Source organism: Prionailurus viverrinus, chromosome A2 (assembly GCF_022837055.1).
Source record: "Prionailurus viverrinus isolate Anna chromosome A2, UM_Priviv_1.0, whole genome shotgun sequence".
In the NCBI taxonomy this organism is placed as follows: Eukaryota; Metazoa; Chordata; class Mammalia; order Carnivora; family Felidae; genus Prionailurus; species Prionailurus viverrinus.
The window spans coordinates 161,741,000-161,760,385 of record NC_062562.1 but is presented as its reverse complement, the minus strand read 5'-3'; the positions used below and the strand labels follow the sequence as shown (position 1 = coordinate 161,760,385).

At 44.2% G+C, this 19,386-nt stretch overlaps 1 protein-coding gene across 1 annotated transcript in view; it reads right to left on the bottom strand.

Moving 5' to 3' along the window:
- The window catches only part of CNTNAP2 (contactin associated protein 2), a 1,382,613-nt gene that overhangs the window by 205,899 nt on the left and 1,157,328 nt on the right, over positions 1-19,386 (bottom strand). Inside the window, exon 18 of the mRNA XM_047837856.1 lies at positions 1,566-1,802. Coding sequence (XP_047693812.1) covers positions 1,566-1,802 — 237 coding nt within the window. The remainder of the gene's footprint in view (positions 1-1,565; positions 1,803-19,386) is intronic.

The window sequence follows — 19,386 nt, the reverse complement described above, 5'->3', positions numbered from 1 at the left end:
TTTGTGAATATTGCTTATTAACCCCCAGAAGTTTTGTATGAGCCATTGTGTTTAACCCAACTCTCCAAAAAAATGAGGGGATCATGATATTCTTTAGATTGGTACTTATGTAGTGGAATCTCCCAGGCATTAAGACTTACTTGATTGCATTCAGACATCACTTTGGCAATGGAATGACTGCATTAAATTAGCATCGAGCACAATGGATGGTAATTGCAAGACTGTCATTTCTACAAGTGCAAAATTAATGTGTTCTGCAAACCCATCCCATTGTGTGGCACAGGAAAATCATGGAACCGTGTTATTCCGAGCAGAAAAAAAGCCCTGTAATAGCACTGTTAACGTGGTATGCCATTATTCAGCAATGGTGTTCTTTTCCACCTCTGTTGTTGTCTTGCGTTCATTCCTCAAACCCTGCCTGGCCTCATTTGTATGCTCATATTGTAGCACCGCCAGAGAGTAGCCTGGATGTACAGAGAATGTTATGGAACAATTCCTCCTTCTGTGTGGCATCTTGTGTGAATAATGCCAGCATAAACCATCCCCCATGTATTCATGAGAGTATGAATAGGCTACTTATGTAAAGCTTCTTATTAAGAGATATACCGACCGTTTACAGAAAACTTTACCCAAATACTATACATTCATTTAGACAGGGAAGAGTGATTTACATGCATTTCAGGGGGAGCTTAGGCAAAGCGCCAGCTGTCCCGGGCTCCGTCCCTCTTGTTTACGCATGGGAACGGAAGCCACAGACCAGGTAAGGGCATTTCTTCCAGTCACGGAAGAATCACGGGGTGTAGCTTGAATGACAACATGTATATGCATTGGGCTCCCGTAGTCTGCTGATTGGCCCTGCAGGATTTATTAGGGATTAAAGACTCACTCAAGCCTGAACTACTGCACCAGTAACAGGTGCTCGAAGCTGACTGATCAGAGATGGTGATCATTCCTGCAGTTCGGCTCAGGCTGAGAACCACGCATAGAGGCATCGTGAGTCTGGGTTCTAATAATGGAAGTGACAATAACTGGCCAGACAGGTTTCCTTGTGAGTCCAGCTCAAATCCAGTCTCTTGGCAGCCAGGGCTGGGGGGTGGGGCGGGCATCTGGACTGCCGGCTGTCCTGACTGATCCACAGCAACAATCTGTCAGTCTTCGAGCCCGCCGACAGACCCCCTCTGACCTCCCTGAGTGGGAGGGTCAGGCCTGAGTCCACCTTTCAGAGGCCACCTACTCTGTCACTCACCATTAAGGTGTTATGGGGATATTTGCTTTGGAATGTTCTAGCCCGTGCGTGGTCTGCCGGAATTGGGCTGAGATTCCTCACACACATTATCTGGAGCTCCTCTCCTTTCAACGAATGACAGAGATCAGAGAATGAATGGTTCAGAGAATGAATGGACAGAGATCAGAGAATGAATGGGAGACTTCTCACCTAAGGCGGGAGAAGAATTCTGAACACCTTACTCTCGGAACAGAGCACACTGTGGACAGTTGAACAAACCACGAAATAGATGATTTGGGTTTATCTGTAAAAACGGCCGTGGAAAGTGGCTCTGCCTTACCCTTGTTGCAGAAAGTCCCATCGTAGGCCGTGTTGGAGCAGTCACAGGAGTAGCCGTGGTACTTCTCCAGGCACCTGCCCCCGTTCTCACAGTTGGCCCCGTAGCTGGTGCAGTGGCCCGAACATCCAGATTTGAACCCGGACGTGACCTTGGCTCTTTCCTCCAGGTCCAGCGTCACCCCGTTCATCCTCAGGGAGCGGATGCAGCCCAGGAAACCCTGCTGGCCCCCGGCACCACCTGGGAATGACAGAAGGCACAGGGCTCAGACGGGATTACCTCTGCTGTGGCTCCCGGACCCAGTGGCGGGAGGCAAGGAGGCTGCTAAGTGCGGCCAGCATTCTCACTTTCGAGCCAGCCCTGCCTAACAGCAAAAGCTCGAAGCTTTTCCCCCTCAGGCCACAATGTCTAATGAAAAGAGGCTGTCTTCTGAAAAGCCATAAATTTGCCACAGAAGATGTTTGGAGATACACAAAAATTATATACACCATTTTGGAAATCTAATCTGGTTTCCTAAAGAAGTTTATAGAAACCTCTAGGTTTCTTTTTGTTGTTGTTTTGTTGTTGTTTTAATCTTATGGCATTCACTTCCAGAGCACTATCTATTGAAAGAAATATAAAGAGGCAGGGAAACATGAATATATTAGCATAGCTAACAAGTCAATTAGTTGGAAGGCATAAATCCATTTGAAATGTGACCACACGACCTGGGTCCTGGCTTTTGTCTTAGGAAATACTTGGCTTTGAAGTTCACATGAAGGCTTCCCAGGGCTTCTGGGGTGGTCAGAAGCTGGAATTGATAATTTTACATGGAAGTCAGCCATACCACAATTATTACCAGGTCAGGTTAGATTTCACCGCTTTTGTCTAAATGCCATTGCAAGACATATAGCACAAAGAGCATTTCACTGTGATTTCCTAAGTTACAGCGTTAGACAGAGGCTCATGAGCATGAAAATATTAAAATATTCCTAACAAATTTCATAGAGTCATTGGAGCATTATATCACAAGTGAATTTAATTATGTCTAGAAGAACCTTGGCTACGATTTTTTTAAGCAGCTGGCACAAAAGGAGGAGCTCGAGCTTACATACATGTCTGCGTCTTGGAGTAATGACTTTTCTGGAAATTAAATAAAATGATCGGTCATTAAAATTATTAAAAGAAATATCTGCTGGGGATTTAGAAAAAAATACTGTTAACAAAGTGACCTTCTCTTGAGGGCGATGTAGTAGGCACTCTACGAAGCACCTTACTTATGTCATTCACCCGATTCACCCAACAGCCTGGCGAGGTGGGCATTATCATCATTATCCCCACTGTACGGATGAGAAGCCTGAAGCTTAGGAAAGTTCAGAGGCTTACTCAAGGAGTCATAGCTCCACAGTGGCAAAGTTGTGTTAGTTCTGTCTTAATTTTGAGCATATGGTATTCTGTTCTGTGTTGACCACTTAATGCAGAAGAAGGGCTTCAGGGTCAGTGCCCCCATCGATGTACATGTTTCCGAGATATAGGCTGGGATGCCTTTAAAAGTGGGGTGATCAATTGGATTGTCAGTGCTTGGATGAGACTGGTAGCTGGGGATGGATTCTGATCACTTATTCTGGTATGTTGAGAAGAAGCACACCATCGAGGGGACTCATCGGACAGGGCGGGTGGATCAAAGGCTTTAGGTGCAGAGATGTATTCGTTTGCTTATGTCTGTAAATCCTCAGCCCTGAAATGGCAAGTGACTGGCTCTGTTATCTTTATAAACCCAAGCCTCGCATTCTCTCATTGTTTAGTACATAGGTTTGAATGATGATTCTCTAGGGATTGTTATTTATTATCAAATGAAATAATTGAGTAGAGGATTAGTTGAAGGCAGGCCAATGCTCTGTTTGATCAAAGCTCCGGAATAGTAGATGGCAAAGGAAGTTATTAAAAACAGCCACTTTGAAGGATTTCCCATTTTGCAATCTGCTCATCAGCCCAGCTTCATACACCCCTGCGCTGAAGAGAATTTGGGCCTTTGCTATGATTTGGAAGAATTTCAATCCGTGTGTTAAAATTTCAATTTGGTGTCTATCATTTTAGTGACCATGGCTTTCGCTTTTGCAGTCAGGGCTTTCCAAAGGGCCTTTTGTTCAATAAACGCCTAGCCGTTTAAATTTTCATTGCTAGTCAATTAAGACAATTATATCCTATCAAAATACACAGAAATTGTTAAATCATTGTTTTTCGGTATCTCCTGCCCCTTTTCCTTATTACAAACGGAATAGATTTTCAGTGCGGAAACCATAAACACACTGATAAGCAAGATGAAAAAGAGAATCTGGAATGCTACTCAGCTATAACTACTTTTACTTTCGGCACATAGCCTTTTCTACTTTTAGCTATGAACATACATATGTGTGAAAAAATAAAACAAAGGAAGAAATGAGAGCACGATACACACGTTGGTTTGAAATTTGCTTTTTGCACTTAATATATCATAAAACGTTCTCCAAGCAATAAACGTACAACTGGAACATCTCGTTTGCCATCTGCGAAGCATCTCATCTTGTGAATGCTCTGTAACTTATTTTGCCATTCCTACCATTGGGCTTTTAAGCTCACTCCCACTTTCATTTTACAGGACACTAATAAGTACCCTTGTAAAAACCTTTGCACACTTGTTCAATATGTCCTTAGAATTAATTCTTAGAAGTGAAGTCGCTGGATACAAAGGCAGATACATTTTAAAAGCATTTGGAGCACATTTTCCTCTAAGAATTTGTCAATCTGTATTTCACGGGTAGGGCATGAGATTCCCACCTTTTCCACGTCTATTGGAATACTTGGCAGAATGCTTTTGAATTTACAGGCTAAAAAAAAAAAAAAAGAAGAGCTTATTGTTTTAATTTGCATTGCTTCAAACACTGTGAGTTGAATACATTTTTATGTTCTCACCACTCTTAGTTTTTGGTTCTTCATGTCTTTTCCTATTTGGGGGAAATAGGAGAGGGTATGTTTCTTATTGATCAATAACAGTATTTTTGGCTTTAACTCTGTTATAAATTTGGCGACTATATTCTTCCAGACTGTGTCTTTAACTTATATATGGTGTTTCTTTTTCTCTACGAATGTTTATGTTGTTTATATAGTCCCCTCCATCTTTCTTATTTGCACAATTTGTGCCTTTGGTATTAAGCTTTTATAAAGCCTAATCTAAAAATAATATAATAAACCCAACCCAAAATAATATAATTATTCAACTATATTTTCTTCTAGCACTTTTATGATTTTACTTCTCTTAGCACTGTGATCTTCAATCTACCCAGAACGTATTGTAATTTAGAAATAACTTCTAGTTAATGGGTCTTACTAATAGTTGCAAGTTTGAAGAAGAGTGTTTTCAATGTTAAGACGAAAAAAAAATTTTGGAGATTTGAAAAGGTCCAGTTGGCAGAACAAATAAATCTAGGTTAGATCATATTTTTATTATATCACTAAGGTAAACGGATTTATGTGTACGTACTTAATTATTTCTGTATACAGTCCTCAAGGGGTTTTTCTGTCTCTCTGCCTCTTTGTCTTTGATTCCTTCTGGTCGTGGCCATTCTGAGGCTCTACATCTATCAGTCATTCTGCCTCTGTGTCTGTATATCTCTCCCTATCAGGGCTGTTGACCATTCTGGGTTAGGTGCGTGGGTCTCATCAAGTCACTTAATCTCTCTCGGCATCAGGTTTTCCTGTCCACAAAAAGGGGGTTTGAACTAGATTCTGTCTCTGGTTCCTTCCAGCTCTAAATTAGTCCAGCTCGTGATGTACAACCTCCCTCTGTGTTTATGTGTCTCCGTCTCTTTATTTCAGTAAATTACTCTCAGTTTCTCCTAACTTCACTTCTTTGAACCATTGCCTGACCTTCCCCCCACTTCTGTTAATTGACCATAAAATATGACTGTGTTCTAATTTTTATTTGTTGCATTCATTACATAAGGTTTTGTACTCCCTCTTCTTAATTTATAAAGCAGGTAAATGGAATACTCCATTTCTCTCTGTATAAAAGAAAACTAAATAAATTATGCACTTTTCTTACTTAGATGACCCCTGATTTATTAAATGGGTCAGTGAACTGGAAAGTACTTTTACTGATCTAGTCGATATGATGGAAAAAATGTTTTGTTCCAAAAATGGTCATTATGTGTTATGCAAAAGACGTTAATACACTAGAACTGGTGATAATTAGTTGAGTTCAACTTATGTGCTCTCTAGAAATATTCTTTGGTGACAAATGTCAGAAGTTTAAATTGTAGGTCTGCAAGCAAAAATGCTACTTAACCTTTGTTAATTAAAAAATCAACACACTGTCATTGGAGAGCGCTCCCTGCCTTGCGAGGGCTTTATGCACATTAGTCAGACCTGTGATAATTATCCAAGGTGAGATGTGGGTTTAATTTGTAAATCATTTTTCATGTGAAATGCTATTCCAGTATTGCAATTAAAGATTAATTATGAAAAGACTTTATCTACCCATAATGAATAATACAACCGCCAAAAGCACAAAGGATTGGGGCAAAAAGAATCAGGTAGTAAATGAAGCAAAACAGGTGAAAATAATGATCAAGAGGAATTCTAAAAATACACTGTTGTCAAACTCAGAGCTTAGTCTTTTTCTCAGGAGCTAAGTAGGATTCCAGAGTATCCTTGCCTAGAGAGACTGGCCATTCATTCACCCCAGAAGGGAATCACACCAAGGCTTACACATGGGAAATCTAATGTATCCATCAATAATTATTTATTTCATATCTACTATGAGCCAGTCCTTGTCTAGATGTTTGGAAGGTCTTTAGAAAGTCCTCACCCTTGGAAAGCTTATCAACTTGCGGAGGGGAAGGGAAAAATTGAGCAATAAACTCAATAAGCATGTGAAGTACCTTGTGTGTTAGAAGGTAACGTCCACTATGAGAAAAAGAAGTCAGGTAGGGTTAAGTGCGGTCAGAAGTAGGAGTGGGGTGGGGGTGGTTACAATTTTAAATAGGGCCATCAGGATAACTTCACTGAGAAGCTAACAGAAAGAGCATCCAAGGGGCGCCTGGGTGGCCCAGTCGATTAAGACTCTGACTCTCGATTCCAGCTCAGGTCATGATCTTGAGGTTCAGGAGTCTGAGCCCTTTGTCGGGCTCCGCGCTGACTATGCGGAGCCTGCTTGGGATTCTTTCTCTCCCTCTCTCTCCCCTTCTCCTGCCTCTCTCTCTCTCTTTCTCTCTCACAATAAATACACTTTTCTTTAAAAAAGGAAGAGTATCCAAGAGCATATCCCTGGGAAGAGGGCTTCAGGATAAAGAGGCAGGGGGGTGCTGCCCGCAGGTGGGGGGGAAGCAGGTGGGAGGGGAAGGACGGGTATAAAGGGGAGTTGCTGCACGGTGCTGAGAAACACAAAGCCACTGGCCGGTTCACATGTGCAAGGTGTTGGGAAAGGCATTGCTAAAGAGACGGAGGAGACCTACTTCTTGCCCGAGGGTTAATGGCAAGCGTCACTCACGGTACGCTGTGACGCAAGGCACAGTGTGACAGACCAGAGGCAGCAAACGGGGGGTGAGGAAAGCATGAGCTGTGGTCACAAAGACCTACTTTCAGGGGCGCCTGGGTGGCTCAGTTGATTAAGCGCCGACTTCAGCTCGGGTCATGATCTCATGGTTCCTGAGTTGGAGCCCCTCGTTGGGCTCTGTGCTGACAGCTCAGAGCCTGGAGCCTGCTTCCCATTCTGTGTCTCCCTCTCTCTCTGTCCCACCCCGACGCACGCTCTATCTCTCTCTGTTTCTCAAAAGTGAATACATGTCAAAAAAATTAAAAAAACAAAAACAGGGGCGCCTGGGTGGCTCAGTCGGTTGAGCGGCCGACTTCAGCTCAGGTCATGATCTCGCGGTCCGTGGGTTCGAGCCCCGCGTCGGGCTCTATGCTGACAGCTCGGAGCCTGGAGCCTGCTTCAGATTCTGTGTCTCCCTCTCTCTGACCCTCCCCCGTTCATGCTCTGTCTCTCTCTGTCTCAAAAATAAACGTTAAAAAAAAAACAAAAACAAAGATCTACTTTCCTACATTGGCTTTGCTGCTCACTGCCTGTGTGATCTCCCTAGGCCCTCTGGGGCTCCAGTCTCCTGGCGTGTGAAATTAGCATAACAATAAGCACCTTGCAGGGTCATATTAATAACAGAGGATAATACATTCCTTTGTGGTAATGCTCAGTTAATGGTAGCTGTCGTTATTACTGTTATTTATTATAAACAAAATTCTACAGAAGTACAGACTTGGAATAAATTAAACAGGACTAAGGTGAGCGTACAGAAACCTGAATCCTTTGGTGTTTTGGAAAGCACTGTGTCGCCCCCAAATCCCTACGTTGAAGACTAACCCCCACTGTGATTATATTTGGGGGATAGGGCCTTTACAGAGGTAATTAAGGTTAAATGCGACCGTAAGGGTGAGGCTCTCATCTCCTGTGACTGGTGTCCTTTCTCAGAAGAGGAAGAGACACACGGGGCTGTGTGCACACAGGAAAATGGCCCTGTGAGGACATAGTGAGAAGCAGCGGTCTACAAAGCTAGGAGAGAGGCCTCAGGAGAAACCAACCCTGGCATCTGGATCTTGGACTTCCGGCTTCCAGAAAAGGTTTGTTATTTAAGCCCCTAATCTGTGGGTATGTTGTCATGGCAGCCTGAGCAGGCTCATACAGTGAGTAAAGGGTTGGCATCAAGCTTGGCTGGTCCAGGCCTGCCCGAGAGAAAGACCTTTGAACTGCACTGTGTTCCTGGAAGATCCGGGATTAGGCCGGTGTGTTCTCTCTCTCTTGTCTGCTGTGCGGGACCGTATTTGCATTTGGGGAGCTGTGAGCTGGCACGAAGGCCTTGCACCGGTGATTGGGAGGGGATAAAAGACTGGTGTGACTTCTCTGGGTCCAGGGGACCCCCCCCCCCCACCCTTCTCCAGGGCAGCCATTCCTGGCCTGTGCTCGTGAGCGGGCAAACACGACTATGTGCTTGGACAGGCCTGGCCTCCCTCATTGCAGATGCCGTACCTGCTGTATCTCTCACTCTACATGTTACCACTGTCTCTTAGGTCTTGATGCTCCACTTGAACCCATAAGAAAAAAGCCTGCAGTGTCAGTACAGGTGTGTAAAATAAACCGCCATTACTGGTTAAGATGAGAGCCTCAGAATGGCGAAGATTTCTCAGGAGTGGGGAGAGTTGAAGGATGGGATCACATTATTCAGTGCAGCTGCATGATCGACAAGTATTGATCAGGGAAGCCTATGTCAGCTAGATATTGGAGGGCATGTATGAAAAAGTTTTTACACAGAGAGCGCGGGTTTGGAGAATTGCTTTTGCAGATAACGTTCGTGAGTGCTCATTCATAACTTCACTCAATAGAATAGATTTTTTCCTAAAGTTCATTATCACTGCATGGATTTTCTTATGCCCTCAGGGCAAAGGACATGCAGAATCTGTGAATCCAAACTATTTAAACTAGAAGGAGACTTCAATATAAAGGCCGAGGGAATACTGGGTTTCTGATAGCACAGAACAGTTATGTGCATCTAAATGTGAGTTGCTCTGAGATGGGGAGGATGTAGGAGGTCTGAATTCATTCTGGAGGCCACAGTGGCAGGGCAAGCATAATAAATTACTACCTGTTTCAAAAGCTAATATTAGTCGGATACTAGCTGTACAAGATACTCTTCCAAACTACATGTTCTAACTCTCAGAGATAATTATTATCATCCTTACTTTATAGGTGAAGAAACTGAGACCAAGAGACTCGATGTGCCCAGTGTTAAACAGCTAAGAAGTGGCCATTGGCCATAATTCATTGCCAGGCTATATGGCTCTTAAGCTTGCACTCTTGCTAATGGCTGCCATCTTGATTTTTGGGCTTGCATCACAGGAGATTCTTCTACATATGTTTCTAGGCATTGCTCTGCTTAAATGGAAAATGCTGACAGAATGATTAATATAAGTCATTCACTGCTTGGAAAAATACTGTCCCTGAAGCCACAAGGATGGCTGAAGCCAAAAAGGGAATGCAGTGCTGACAGTTCAGAACCAGGAACAGAGCTGTCCACACTGATCTCAAGGTCAACAGAGAGACCATTTCTTTGATGCCGTTATTGAAATTATATTTTTGCTTGGTTCAAAAGCTCAAGTTCAACTTTAAAACCAGAGCAGCTATGGGTTTTAGCCCCAGCTGGTGGGTGGTGGCTCACCCCCCCCCCCCCCCCCCCCCCGCCCCATACCCGGTCTGACGGTGCTGGTTCAGAGGGCAGCTCGTGGCATCAATTAATACAGTTCCAAGTCCCTTAGAGAAGTGGGGGCTGAGAGAGAATACAGCGATAAACCACCACATCTTAGATCCAAACGTTAGAGTATTCACAGCACTTTAGTAGATTTCAACGCAAACCCCAAATTTAAATACATCAGCTTAGAACTCCAGGTATTTCTTTTACAAATATCTGTATGTTACTGTTCCTGTTATGTGTCCTGCTGGTGAATACTGCTTATCTTTGGAGCAAAATAAGCCTCTTCTTTCTGTTGGTTTTAATGTATTTAACATATCCTAGATTCTCTCTCTCTCTCTCTCTCTCTCTCGGACACACACACAAACACACACGAGGACGGGAACTTGAACTGAGCTGATTCACCTCTCTCTCTGTCTTCATTATCTGTCTTCTAAAGTCTTTACTTTTTAAAATTTTTTTTTCAACGTTTATTTATTTTTGGGACAGAGAGAGACAGAGCATGAATGGGGGAGGGGCAGAGAGAGAGGGAGACACAGAATCGGAAACAGGCTCCATCCAGGCTCGGAGCCATCAGCCCAGAGCCCGACGGGGGGCTCGAACTCACGGACCGCGAGATCGTGACCTGGCTGAAGTCGGACGCTTAACCCACTGCGCCACCCAGGCGCCCCAAGTCTTTACTTTTTAAACAACCAGATCTGGTCTCTTTCATCCAGAGTCAAGAACCCCCAGTGCTCCTTCCCCCTGTCACTTTGTTGTCCCCCTCGCAGACTGCAGACTTCAAACAAGGCTTCGCAGATGCTAGTCCCAGGATTTATGGATCTGGGAGGGATCGGCATGGCTCTGATCACCACCCTCCCAGGATGTATGAGCTTCCCAAGACACGAGGGTGGAGGAACAGAAGAGGAGCCGTGGGGATGGAGGGGAGGGAAAGAGAGGAGCTAGCAGAGAGGCTGAGGACAGAACAGTGGCACGTTCTGAGGTCAAGACTGCAAGGACGCCTTGGGTATGAATGCTAAATAGTACGGGCAGGTCACGGAAAACAAGGAAACCATGAGAGGCTATTTGATCTGCTTATTTTTGAGACAGACCTTTAGGTGTAGTACTGAGAGAACAGCTCTAGTGGGTGAAGATACACCTCTGGTTGAAGAATCAGTTACAGCAGAAGATGGCTGTCCCTGCCTGGGTGGGAGGGAGGCTTTTTGAAGTTGTGCGTGGGGACGTGAGAGACACCTGGAGGTGGGGAACGGGAAGGGGTTGACGTGGATGGGAACTAGCCCTTCCACATCCCGAGATGAACGTCTTCTCCTCCCGCTCAACTTTCCTTGAGGAGCACAGCCCAGGGCCTGAGCGTTAACTTCTCCCCTCAGGCAGACAACACTGGAGGATGCATTTTGTAATCTCAAGGGAACGGACATGAGCTCGCATGTTGACAAGGCCTTGGAGGAAAGCCCACGCTATGAGGAAAGGACTCCTGTATCGGGAGGGACAGAAATGCAAGACAGCAGGCACACAGGAGCCAACATAATCATCATCTTAATTACTGCGCTGACATAAAAGAGCAGCGAGATTAGCATAATGATTCCTCCGTGATACTGGAAACATGGGGCCAAGACAAACCATTATGAAGAAGAATTGGCTGGAGATGTCGAGAATTAGAAAACCATAATATAATAATAAATAAAGATTTCTAAGGAGGGATTGGAGAGCAGACTAGATAGAGCAGAAGAACATTTTAGGCGGTTGAAATATGGGGTCAATAAACCCTCCTCAAAGGCAACAGGAAAGGATAAAGTGGTTAAACTAATAAACAAAAAGTTAAGGACTGTGGAGGGCAGAAGTGTTGTCATGTGTGTACCAATAACCTCAAAAGAAAAGAGAAACTGGGGGGAAGGAACTGTTTGAAGAAATAATGACTCAGAATATTCTAGAACAGAATGAAGAGGCTCCTACTAAACAGAGTATATACGATATACTAATAACAGAAGTATATAAGATATATATTAATACTAAACAGAGTAGATAAGAAAAAACCCCACACCTATGCCTATAGCTGTGGTTCTTAACCAGAGCCCCAAAGCCCAGGCATTTGTGTATGGGAGTCAGGAGGCTGGAGAATAGGATGGGAAACACCTTCCATGTTCAAAATTTTCACTAGCCTCTCAATGAAAATTTAAAATGTTCTTCAATTAGGACTGTAGGGAAAATTGCAGCAGGGTTAGCGGTATCTGCATCACGACTGCTGATAGAAAATCATAGATATGTTCCTATTACATTAGAGTTATAGATCTTTTGAAGTATCATTTATGATCATGAGGAGTTTGAACTTCAGGTAGTTATTAGATCTGATGCTAGGTCTTGTTATTTACAGCACTAATATTACTATTGTATCACTAATTTGCTGTTTTAGATGTTTGATAACTTAATTTCACTATGCTTGGTTTCTTTCGTAATTTAGTATATTTTATGTTACTCATATAAAACATCTTTCTGGGAAGAGGAAAACAGACTTTAGCAGACTGGCCCCCAAAAGGCTGAGAGTGCTGCATTAAGTGAAGAAACATTAAAAGAAAAGAGAAAGAAGTTCAATAATAAGAATGTAGCTTACATCTAACTTCTCAAGAGCAGCATTGTTGATAAAAGACAGTATTGATTTAAATATGGCCACCAGTAACGATATTTGTAAGCATGTGTCTTGGAAGGATTCACCTATGCACTCTTTCTTCTTAAAAAAAAAAGTTTATTTTTGAGAGAGAGAGAGAGAGAGAGCGAGCATGAGCGGGGGAGGGACAGAGAGAAAGGGAGACAGAGAATCTGAAACAGGCTTCAGGCTCTGAGCCATCAGCACAGAGCCCGATGCGGGGCTGGAACTCACGGACCATGAGATCATGACCTGAGCTGAAGTCAGACACTCAAACGACTGAGCCACCCAGGCACCCTCCTATGCAGTCTTCCTTCGAACTGCTCTTGAGTAAGAAGGGAACTGAATCCAAGAGGTGATAAGATATGGGAAATAAGAGTAAAAAAAAGAAAAACCTAGTAAATGCAATTAAAATAAGTATGTTGATAAGATTCTGCAATTAAAACTCTAAATGATATCACCACGGCAGGCAGTGAGGTGTTCTTGGTCTTTGTCTTATTCAGAACAGTGATATTGATTTGTTTCTGTGGATGACAGGGAGAAAAAGCATAAGTATGTGTCTTAATAAGTTAGGAATAGATGCCAGAAGAATGAAAGTGGAATCTATAACTTTCAAATCAGTAGAGTAATATTCAGTTTGATCAATGGAAAGTAGATGGGGGTGGGTGGGCAGGCAAACAAATAAACAAAACATAGTAAATCAAAAACACAAGGTAAGATGCAGAAATCTTCCCTTACGAAATAACAGTAGTTACAATAAGTGAATAGAGATTCTCAAATTAGATTTTTAAGAGATTCTGCATTATGATATCTGATATACAATAAAAGGATACAGACACCTGTACAAAAGCACCAGGCAAATATTAATAGCAACCAGGAGGGCACTGCAGTAGTTTTAAGAGCAAAGATAAAACTGAGATGGAAAACATCATAGTGAATGAAGACGCCATAAATCAAAAAGATCACGAACTGACTCATTTAGCTAGCAAAACAGCCTCAAATTATACAGAGCTACCAGTGATAGACTATGGACAGAAATGGATAATTCGACCAATAAGGTTTGAAGTTTACACTCAGAAACTGATCAGACAAGCAATACTTGGTGAAGTAAGCATGCAGATCCCCTACAATGCAGTAATTTTCCTGGACATGCGAGCACACACACACACACACACACACACACACGTGCACACACACACACATATACATGCATGCACAGAAGAAACCCTCGAACAACAGGGGGGTGTGCATAAACGTATTCACGGAATGGCTGCAGGTGCCAAGAGTTCGGGGAATTCAGGTATCCATCTTTAGGGGACAGAATAAATAAAGTGTGGATGTACACATAATGGAACACTGTACCACAGAATTCACAGAGCTATACAAATACATCTTAAAAACCTAAGGCTGCGTGAAAAAGCAAGAAACAGATGAGATTTCTAGTACAATACCATTTATATAAATCACGACACGCAAAAGGCAATACTATCAAGTTTCCAAAACATACATATATTTTGAACAGGTATATAGAGCGTGGGGCTGGGAGGCCACACATAAAATACACTCGAGCAGGTGCCAGTGAGGGGGAGAGAACGGAGCTGGGAATTGGGAAGAAAGATGAAGCGTGACAAAGAGAAATTAAAATGAGCGAGGAACACCGCCAGGATATGACGACAGGACCAGGAGGTGAGGGTGGGCCCCGTGTGTACCTGCTAGGCAGAACCCTGGACAGGAGGGTTGATGGGAGACGGGTGTGTAGAATAAGGCATCTATGGGGTAACTGTGCTCACAGCTCTTGCTCTCCCTCTCTCTTTCTCTCTCCTCTCTCTTTCTCCCTCTCTCTCACTCGGGCTAGTGAAGTGGGGTTGTTTCACCTCCTCAGGGAATCGCCAGAGGGGCGGTGGGGCTGTGAGTTCTCATCCGCTCCTCAACAGTTGCATCATGATACTAATTTCTTTGATTACAATCTTTTTCTGTGCGACAGCTGCCATTTACGGTCACGATCTCTAGTTTGATCCTCATAGAAAGAATAAAGAATGTATATGTGAAATTGTGAATCTGTTGAAAAAAATTCTCCATGCTGATTGCAAAGTTGGTGTCTTGGCATTAAAACAACTTTTTGGGGGGGGGGGGCTGGGTGCCTCAGTGGTGAAGCTTCCAACTCTTGGTTTCAGCTCAGGTCATGATCTCCCGGTTTGTGAGTTCGAGCCCCACGTCAGGCTCTGCACTAACAGCATGGAGCCTGCTTGGGATTCTCTCTCCCTCTCTCTCTGCCCCTCCTCTGCTCTCTCTCTCTTTCTTTCAAACTAAATAAATAAACATTAAAAAAAAATTCTTTAAAATGACTTCTCTGGATCAGACCGTGCCCATCAGTTGTCATGAGAAAATGGGGAGGAGGACCGCAGAGCCCCTGAAGCACTTGTTTACGACACATGAGCTATTTTACACAGAAGGTGAACAGCAGGATCGCCTCGATTCGTTTGTCCCGAATCTCTCTAAACGCTTCCATGCATGTGACCTCTGCCTTAGAAGAGTGGTCCAGCACCTGTGGAAACGGGCGGTTCACAGGCTACCTTGTTGGGTCTCAAAAGAGAATAAAAGCGGGGTGCCTGGGTGGCTCAGTCGGTTGGGCGGCCGACTTCGGCTCAGGTCACGATCTTGCGGTCCGTGAGTTCGAGCCCCGCGTCGGGCTCTGGGCTGATGGCTCAGAGCCTGGAGCCTGCTTCCAATTCTGTGTCTCCCTCTCTCTCTGCCCCTCCCCCGTTCATGCTCTGTCTCTCTCTGTCTCAAAAATAAATAAAACGTTAAAAAAAAATTAAAAAAAAAGAGGATAAAAGCACACTGTCAATCTGATTATGTTGGGAGTGTAAGAAACCAAGGTAAAAATAATGTGTATCCTAACTTACTTAATATGTTAAAACTCTAACTAATAAAGAGAGAGCCAGAATTGTTAAAGCTGGTAGGCTTTGCCCACTAAAGGCCCGAGGGTAGGAAAACGTAGGGTGACTTACTTGTGGGTGGCTTCACCCGTGGTGGGGTGAAGGGGCAGGAGGCAGTTCTATGGAAGCGACCTCTGTATTTTATTTGCCCTTCTGCTTTGCAGATAGTTTACTGACTTCATCTAGTGATGTTTATACTATCATTTTACCTAGTAAATCATTTTATTTCATTATTTTCCCACTGGCTGTGGTTTCCAGCCATGCTGCTCCCTATCTGTGTCTGGGGGAGAAGCAGGGGACCAGTTATAAGGGTCAGGTCTGAAACTCTTTGCATTAGGGTCCTAGCTAGCGTCTCGGCTACTGCCAAACAGATAAGGCCTCACCTTGAAAGAGGGAGAATGAAAACTGTATTTAGGGACTAGACTGCATTGAGATGCTATCTTTCATAAAATTATGAGACTCTCAGTCTCCTCTTTTTTTTTTTTTCTTTGGCTTCTGTTATGCTTGATTTCAGTCTGTGGTATCCAGTGAAAAAAGGTATTTCCAAAGATGGCCATATGACTATTAACTCAGAGAAGTAATAAACACGATACCATTCACTCATTCATTCTACTGTATATTCAGCCGGTACTCAACCATTGCGACATTATTCTAGATCTCTGTTGTCATGGAGCCTACTGTCTAGGGGAAGGACACAAAAAGAAATGAAAATATCACACTAAGGAGAATGTGACTGCTTACTTCTGATTGAGTGGTCAGAGAAGGCCTCTCTAAGAAGGTAACGGAAGCTGAGACATAAAGAACAAGAAGGGTCTGGCCTCGTCAGTGTCTGGGGAGGTATTCTGAGGCAGAGGAAACAGCCAGTACAAATGCTCTAGAGCAGAAATAAGCTTGATGTGTCCGTGGCACATACCAAAACTGTGGAGACCAGCCAGGAGACACCCTGCATCAGTTCAAGCAAGACACAACTGTGGCTTTGACTAGGGTAGGACTTGTGGTAATGGAGAGCAGTGGACGCACCCCGGGCACAGTCTACAGGTAGAGTCATGAGGCTCACTCCTGCTGGGCAGTGATGACAGAAGGAGAGGAATCAAGGACAGCTCCAAATTTTGGGCTTAAGCAAAGATGGGTAGGTGGTGACGTCATTTACTGTGATGGGAAGGTTGGTGGAAGAACAGGTTTGGGGTAGGCATCAAGAGCCTGTCAGGTTTTCTCTGAGATGCCCATTGGACATCCAAGCTGAGGTGCTAAGTAGATGGTTGAATAAGTGCATGCAGAGTTTCTGAGAGAAGTGAAGCCTAGAGATTTCAATTTAAGAGTCATTGGTCCATAGATAGTTTTGGATGCCACTGGACTGGATAAGATCACCTGGGGAAATGGATGGATGGAGAAGAGAGGAAGGTTCTGTGAAGCTTCCATATCTAGTGGTCACAGCGAGGGAGAGACTAAGTCATGGCAAGCAAAAGTGGAAGGAAAAGTGGGTGAGTACACTGCCATACTTTCAAGAGAAGAAAGTATTTCATGAAGGATGGTGGGTGGGCCGCTGCTGGTGAAACCAGGCCCTGCAGGGTGAATGGAGTTGAAAGTAGCAGAAAGTTTAAAGCTTGTTTTTCACAGAAATGTTTCCTCCTCATAAGCTATCGTGTCTTTTCAGTCCCCACGAACAAACCCACTAGGTGCCTCTGCAGCAGCCTGGACTCAGGGTCAGCTGATATGGTTCCAGCCTGGGAAAAAGTAAAGCCCTGCTTTCTTTACCTGAGATGATGAACCCAAGACCCCATCCAGTTATACTGGTTCTTAGGGCATGCCCGCAGCTCCTTCTCTTTGTCTTGAGATAACCTTCTGATGTTGTTCAAGTAGGCAATTAGGTTCTAACAGGACACCTGGAGGCCAGCAACAAGGAAGACTTGGCCAGCTATGGGGAAAGTTAGAGGGCTGTCCTGGGGGCACCCCACAAGAAGCCAGATCAAACCACACAGGCCAAAGAGGGCAGGTGCCATGATTAGAAACCCATGACCAAATAAGGAAAGAAGAGGCACAAAACTCTGCTTCCAAGAAATCCCCGCCCCAAGTAATATATATTCCACTCCCCACTTGCCACCTGTCAATAAAAGATAGAAACCCAACTCCCGTGGGACACAGCTCTCTCTCTTGTGCTCATGGGCTCTCTCACATCTTGGGAGGTGACAGTCACTTGAATAAACTTTCCCACTTATGTTGCTCATCTGCTGTGTTGTGTGTCTGGCCTTGAATTATCTCTCCCGACATGACCAAGAACCTCTGGCGACCTCTCTGGGATGGGCTGGGTCAAGGCCCCAGGGCCTGGGGTTTCCCCAGTTCACCAGGCAACAGAGTCTGCGGCTGAATTTTGCTTTCTTCTGATGTTAAGTCTCCACCCCACGGTGAATACGGGATGTCTGCTATGCCCACATCACTCAGTGCACATGCCACATCTCTCCTAATGAATGGTCCTAAGTTTCTCTGCCCTTTTCATCAATATGTGTGTGACCTCAACTCCCAGGATTACAAAAATGTGTTCCCTCCCACTTTGGGGAGGTGGATCTGAGGCTTGTCCTTTTGTCTCCTCCTTTGGCTGCCTCTTGAACAAACTCCTTGCTGCCGACTTGATGTGTTGTTAGTGGTTGACTTTGCTTTGCATCGGGCAGATGGACTTGGGTTCGGTTACACTGGGAGATCATGGAAAGAAGACAAGAGTTATGGACGTTTTCTAGACCTCTGTGGGTTCTGGAGAGATCTGTGTTGACTTTGACAACCCTTGCAAAGGGTTTCCCAAAATAAGTAAAAAAGAAACAACAGCTTATTTTCATATCCCAGAGACTCTCAAGTAAGGCGGCTCATTCCCCACCAAGATTGCTTCTGCTTTTTTCCAAATGCTTTGTGTCTGTGTCTGCCCATGGTTCTCTGCCTGCCTTGGTCTTTGCCATTTTGACTTTGTAATGCACAGAATACTTGCCAGGGCCAACTCAGGCCAGGCCTGATCTCCTAGTCTCCTACTCTATACTCCATGACTGACAGCAGTGTTTCCTCATGGGGGCCCCGCTGCCATCTGGGGTGCACCAAGTCTTTTCTGGATGGATTCCCTTTTGCACCACAGGAAGTTCTGCCTGCAGCCTGCAGCCTGTAGCTGGGGTTGGCACTCTGAAACCACCTGGTGGACCACACTATCACCCTACAAGAGAAACGTTGGTATAGACTGACCAAGATGGCGGCAGTGTTCCCCTCAGTTTGACTCACCTTGAGACCTGTTTCTTCCTGACCCTGGTCTCCTGACTTCCCTCTTCTTAAAACATTTACTTAAGAAAGCTCCTAATGGTGAATTCTTTCTCTTCCCCTTTGAGATGTAAATCTTTTCAAAAGTCTTTTTGCCAGTTTTACAACCCAGGAATGTCTTTCTAGTCTCTTTGAAATGTAAACGTCAGGGGAGCTACTGCCTGTATCTCTTAGTTCCTGGGGAAGGGTGGCCCCTCACTCCAAGTTGTAAAACTACGTCCTGCCAGGAAGAGAGGAGAAAGTTTACTTTTCCTTTGGGTAAAGTTGTTAGCAAACACAGATGGCCTCGCATCTCTTCTATCCTACTCTTAAAAACTCGCCATTGTGTATTTTACCACAATTAAAACACAACACATGAAAAACAACCCTCTTCCACTGTTTCAGCAGAGTTGAGCCCAGACTGAGTTGTGGCCTTTCTCCCCTCTGCAGTATCCTTGAGTGAAGTCTTCCTTGCCTGTTTAATGTCAGTGTGTAATTTTTGCTTTGACAAGATGAACCCTTGAGGGTTGGATCTCTGGAATCAGACTCTGAGGGATCAGACCCCAGCTCTGTCTCTTACCAGCTGCACGACATTGGGCTGTTAACTAATCTTTAGCTTTAGTTTCTTCACTGTGAAAATAAAGCAGAAATTAGTAATAGCATTTACTTTATAAGAGGTAAATAAAGCACACGGAGCACTTGGCCTTGAAGTGTCTGTTGTC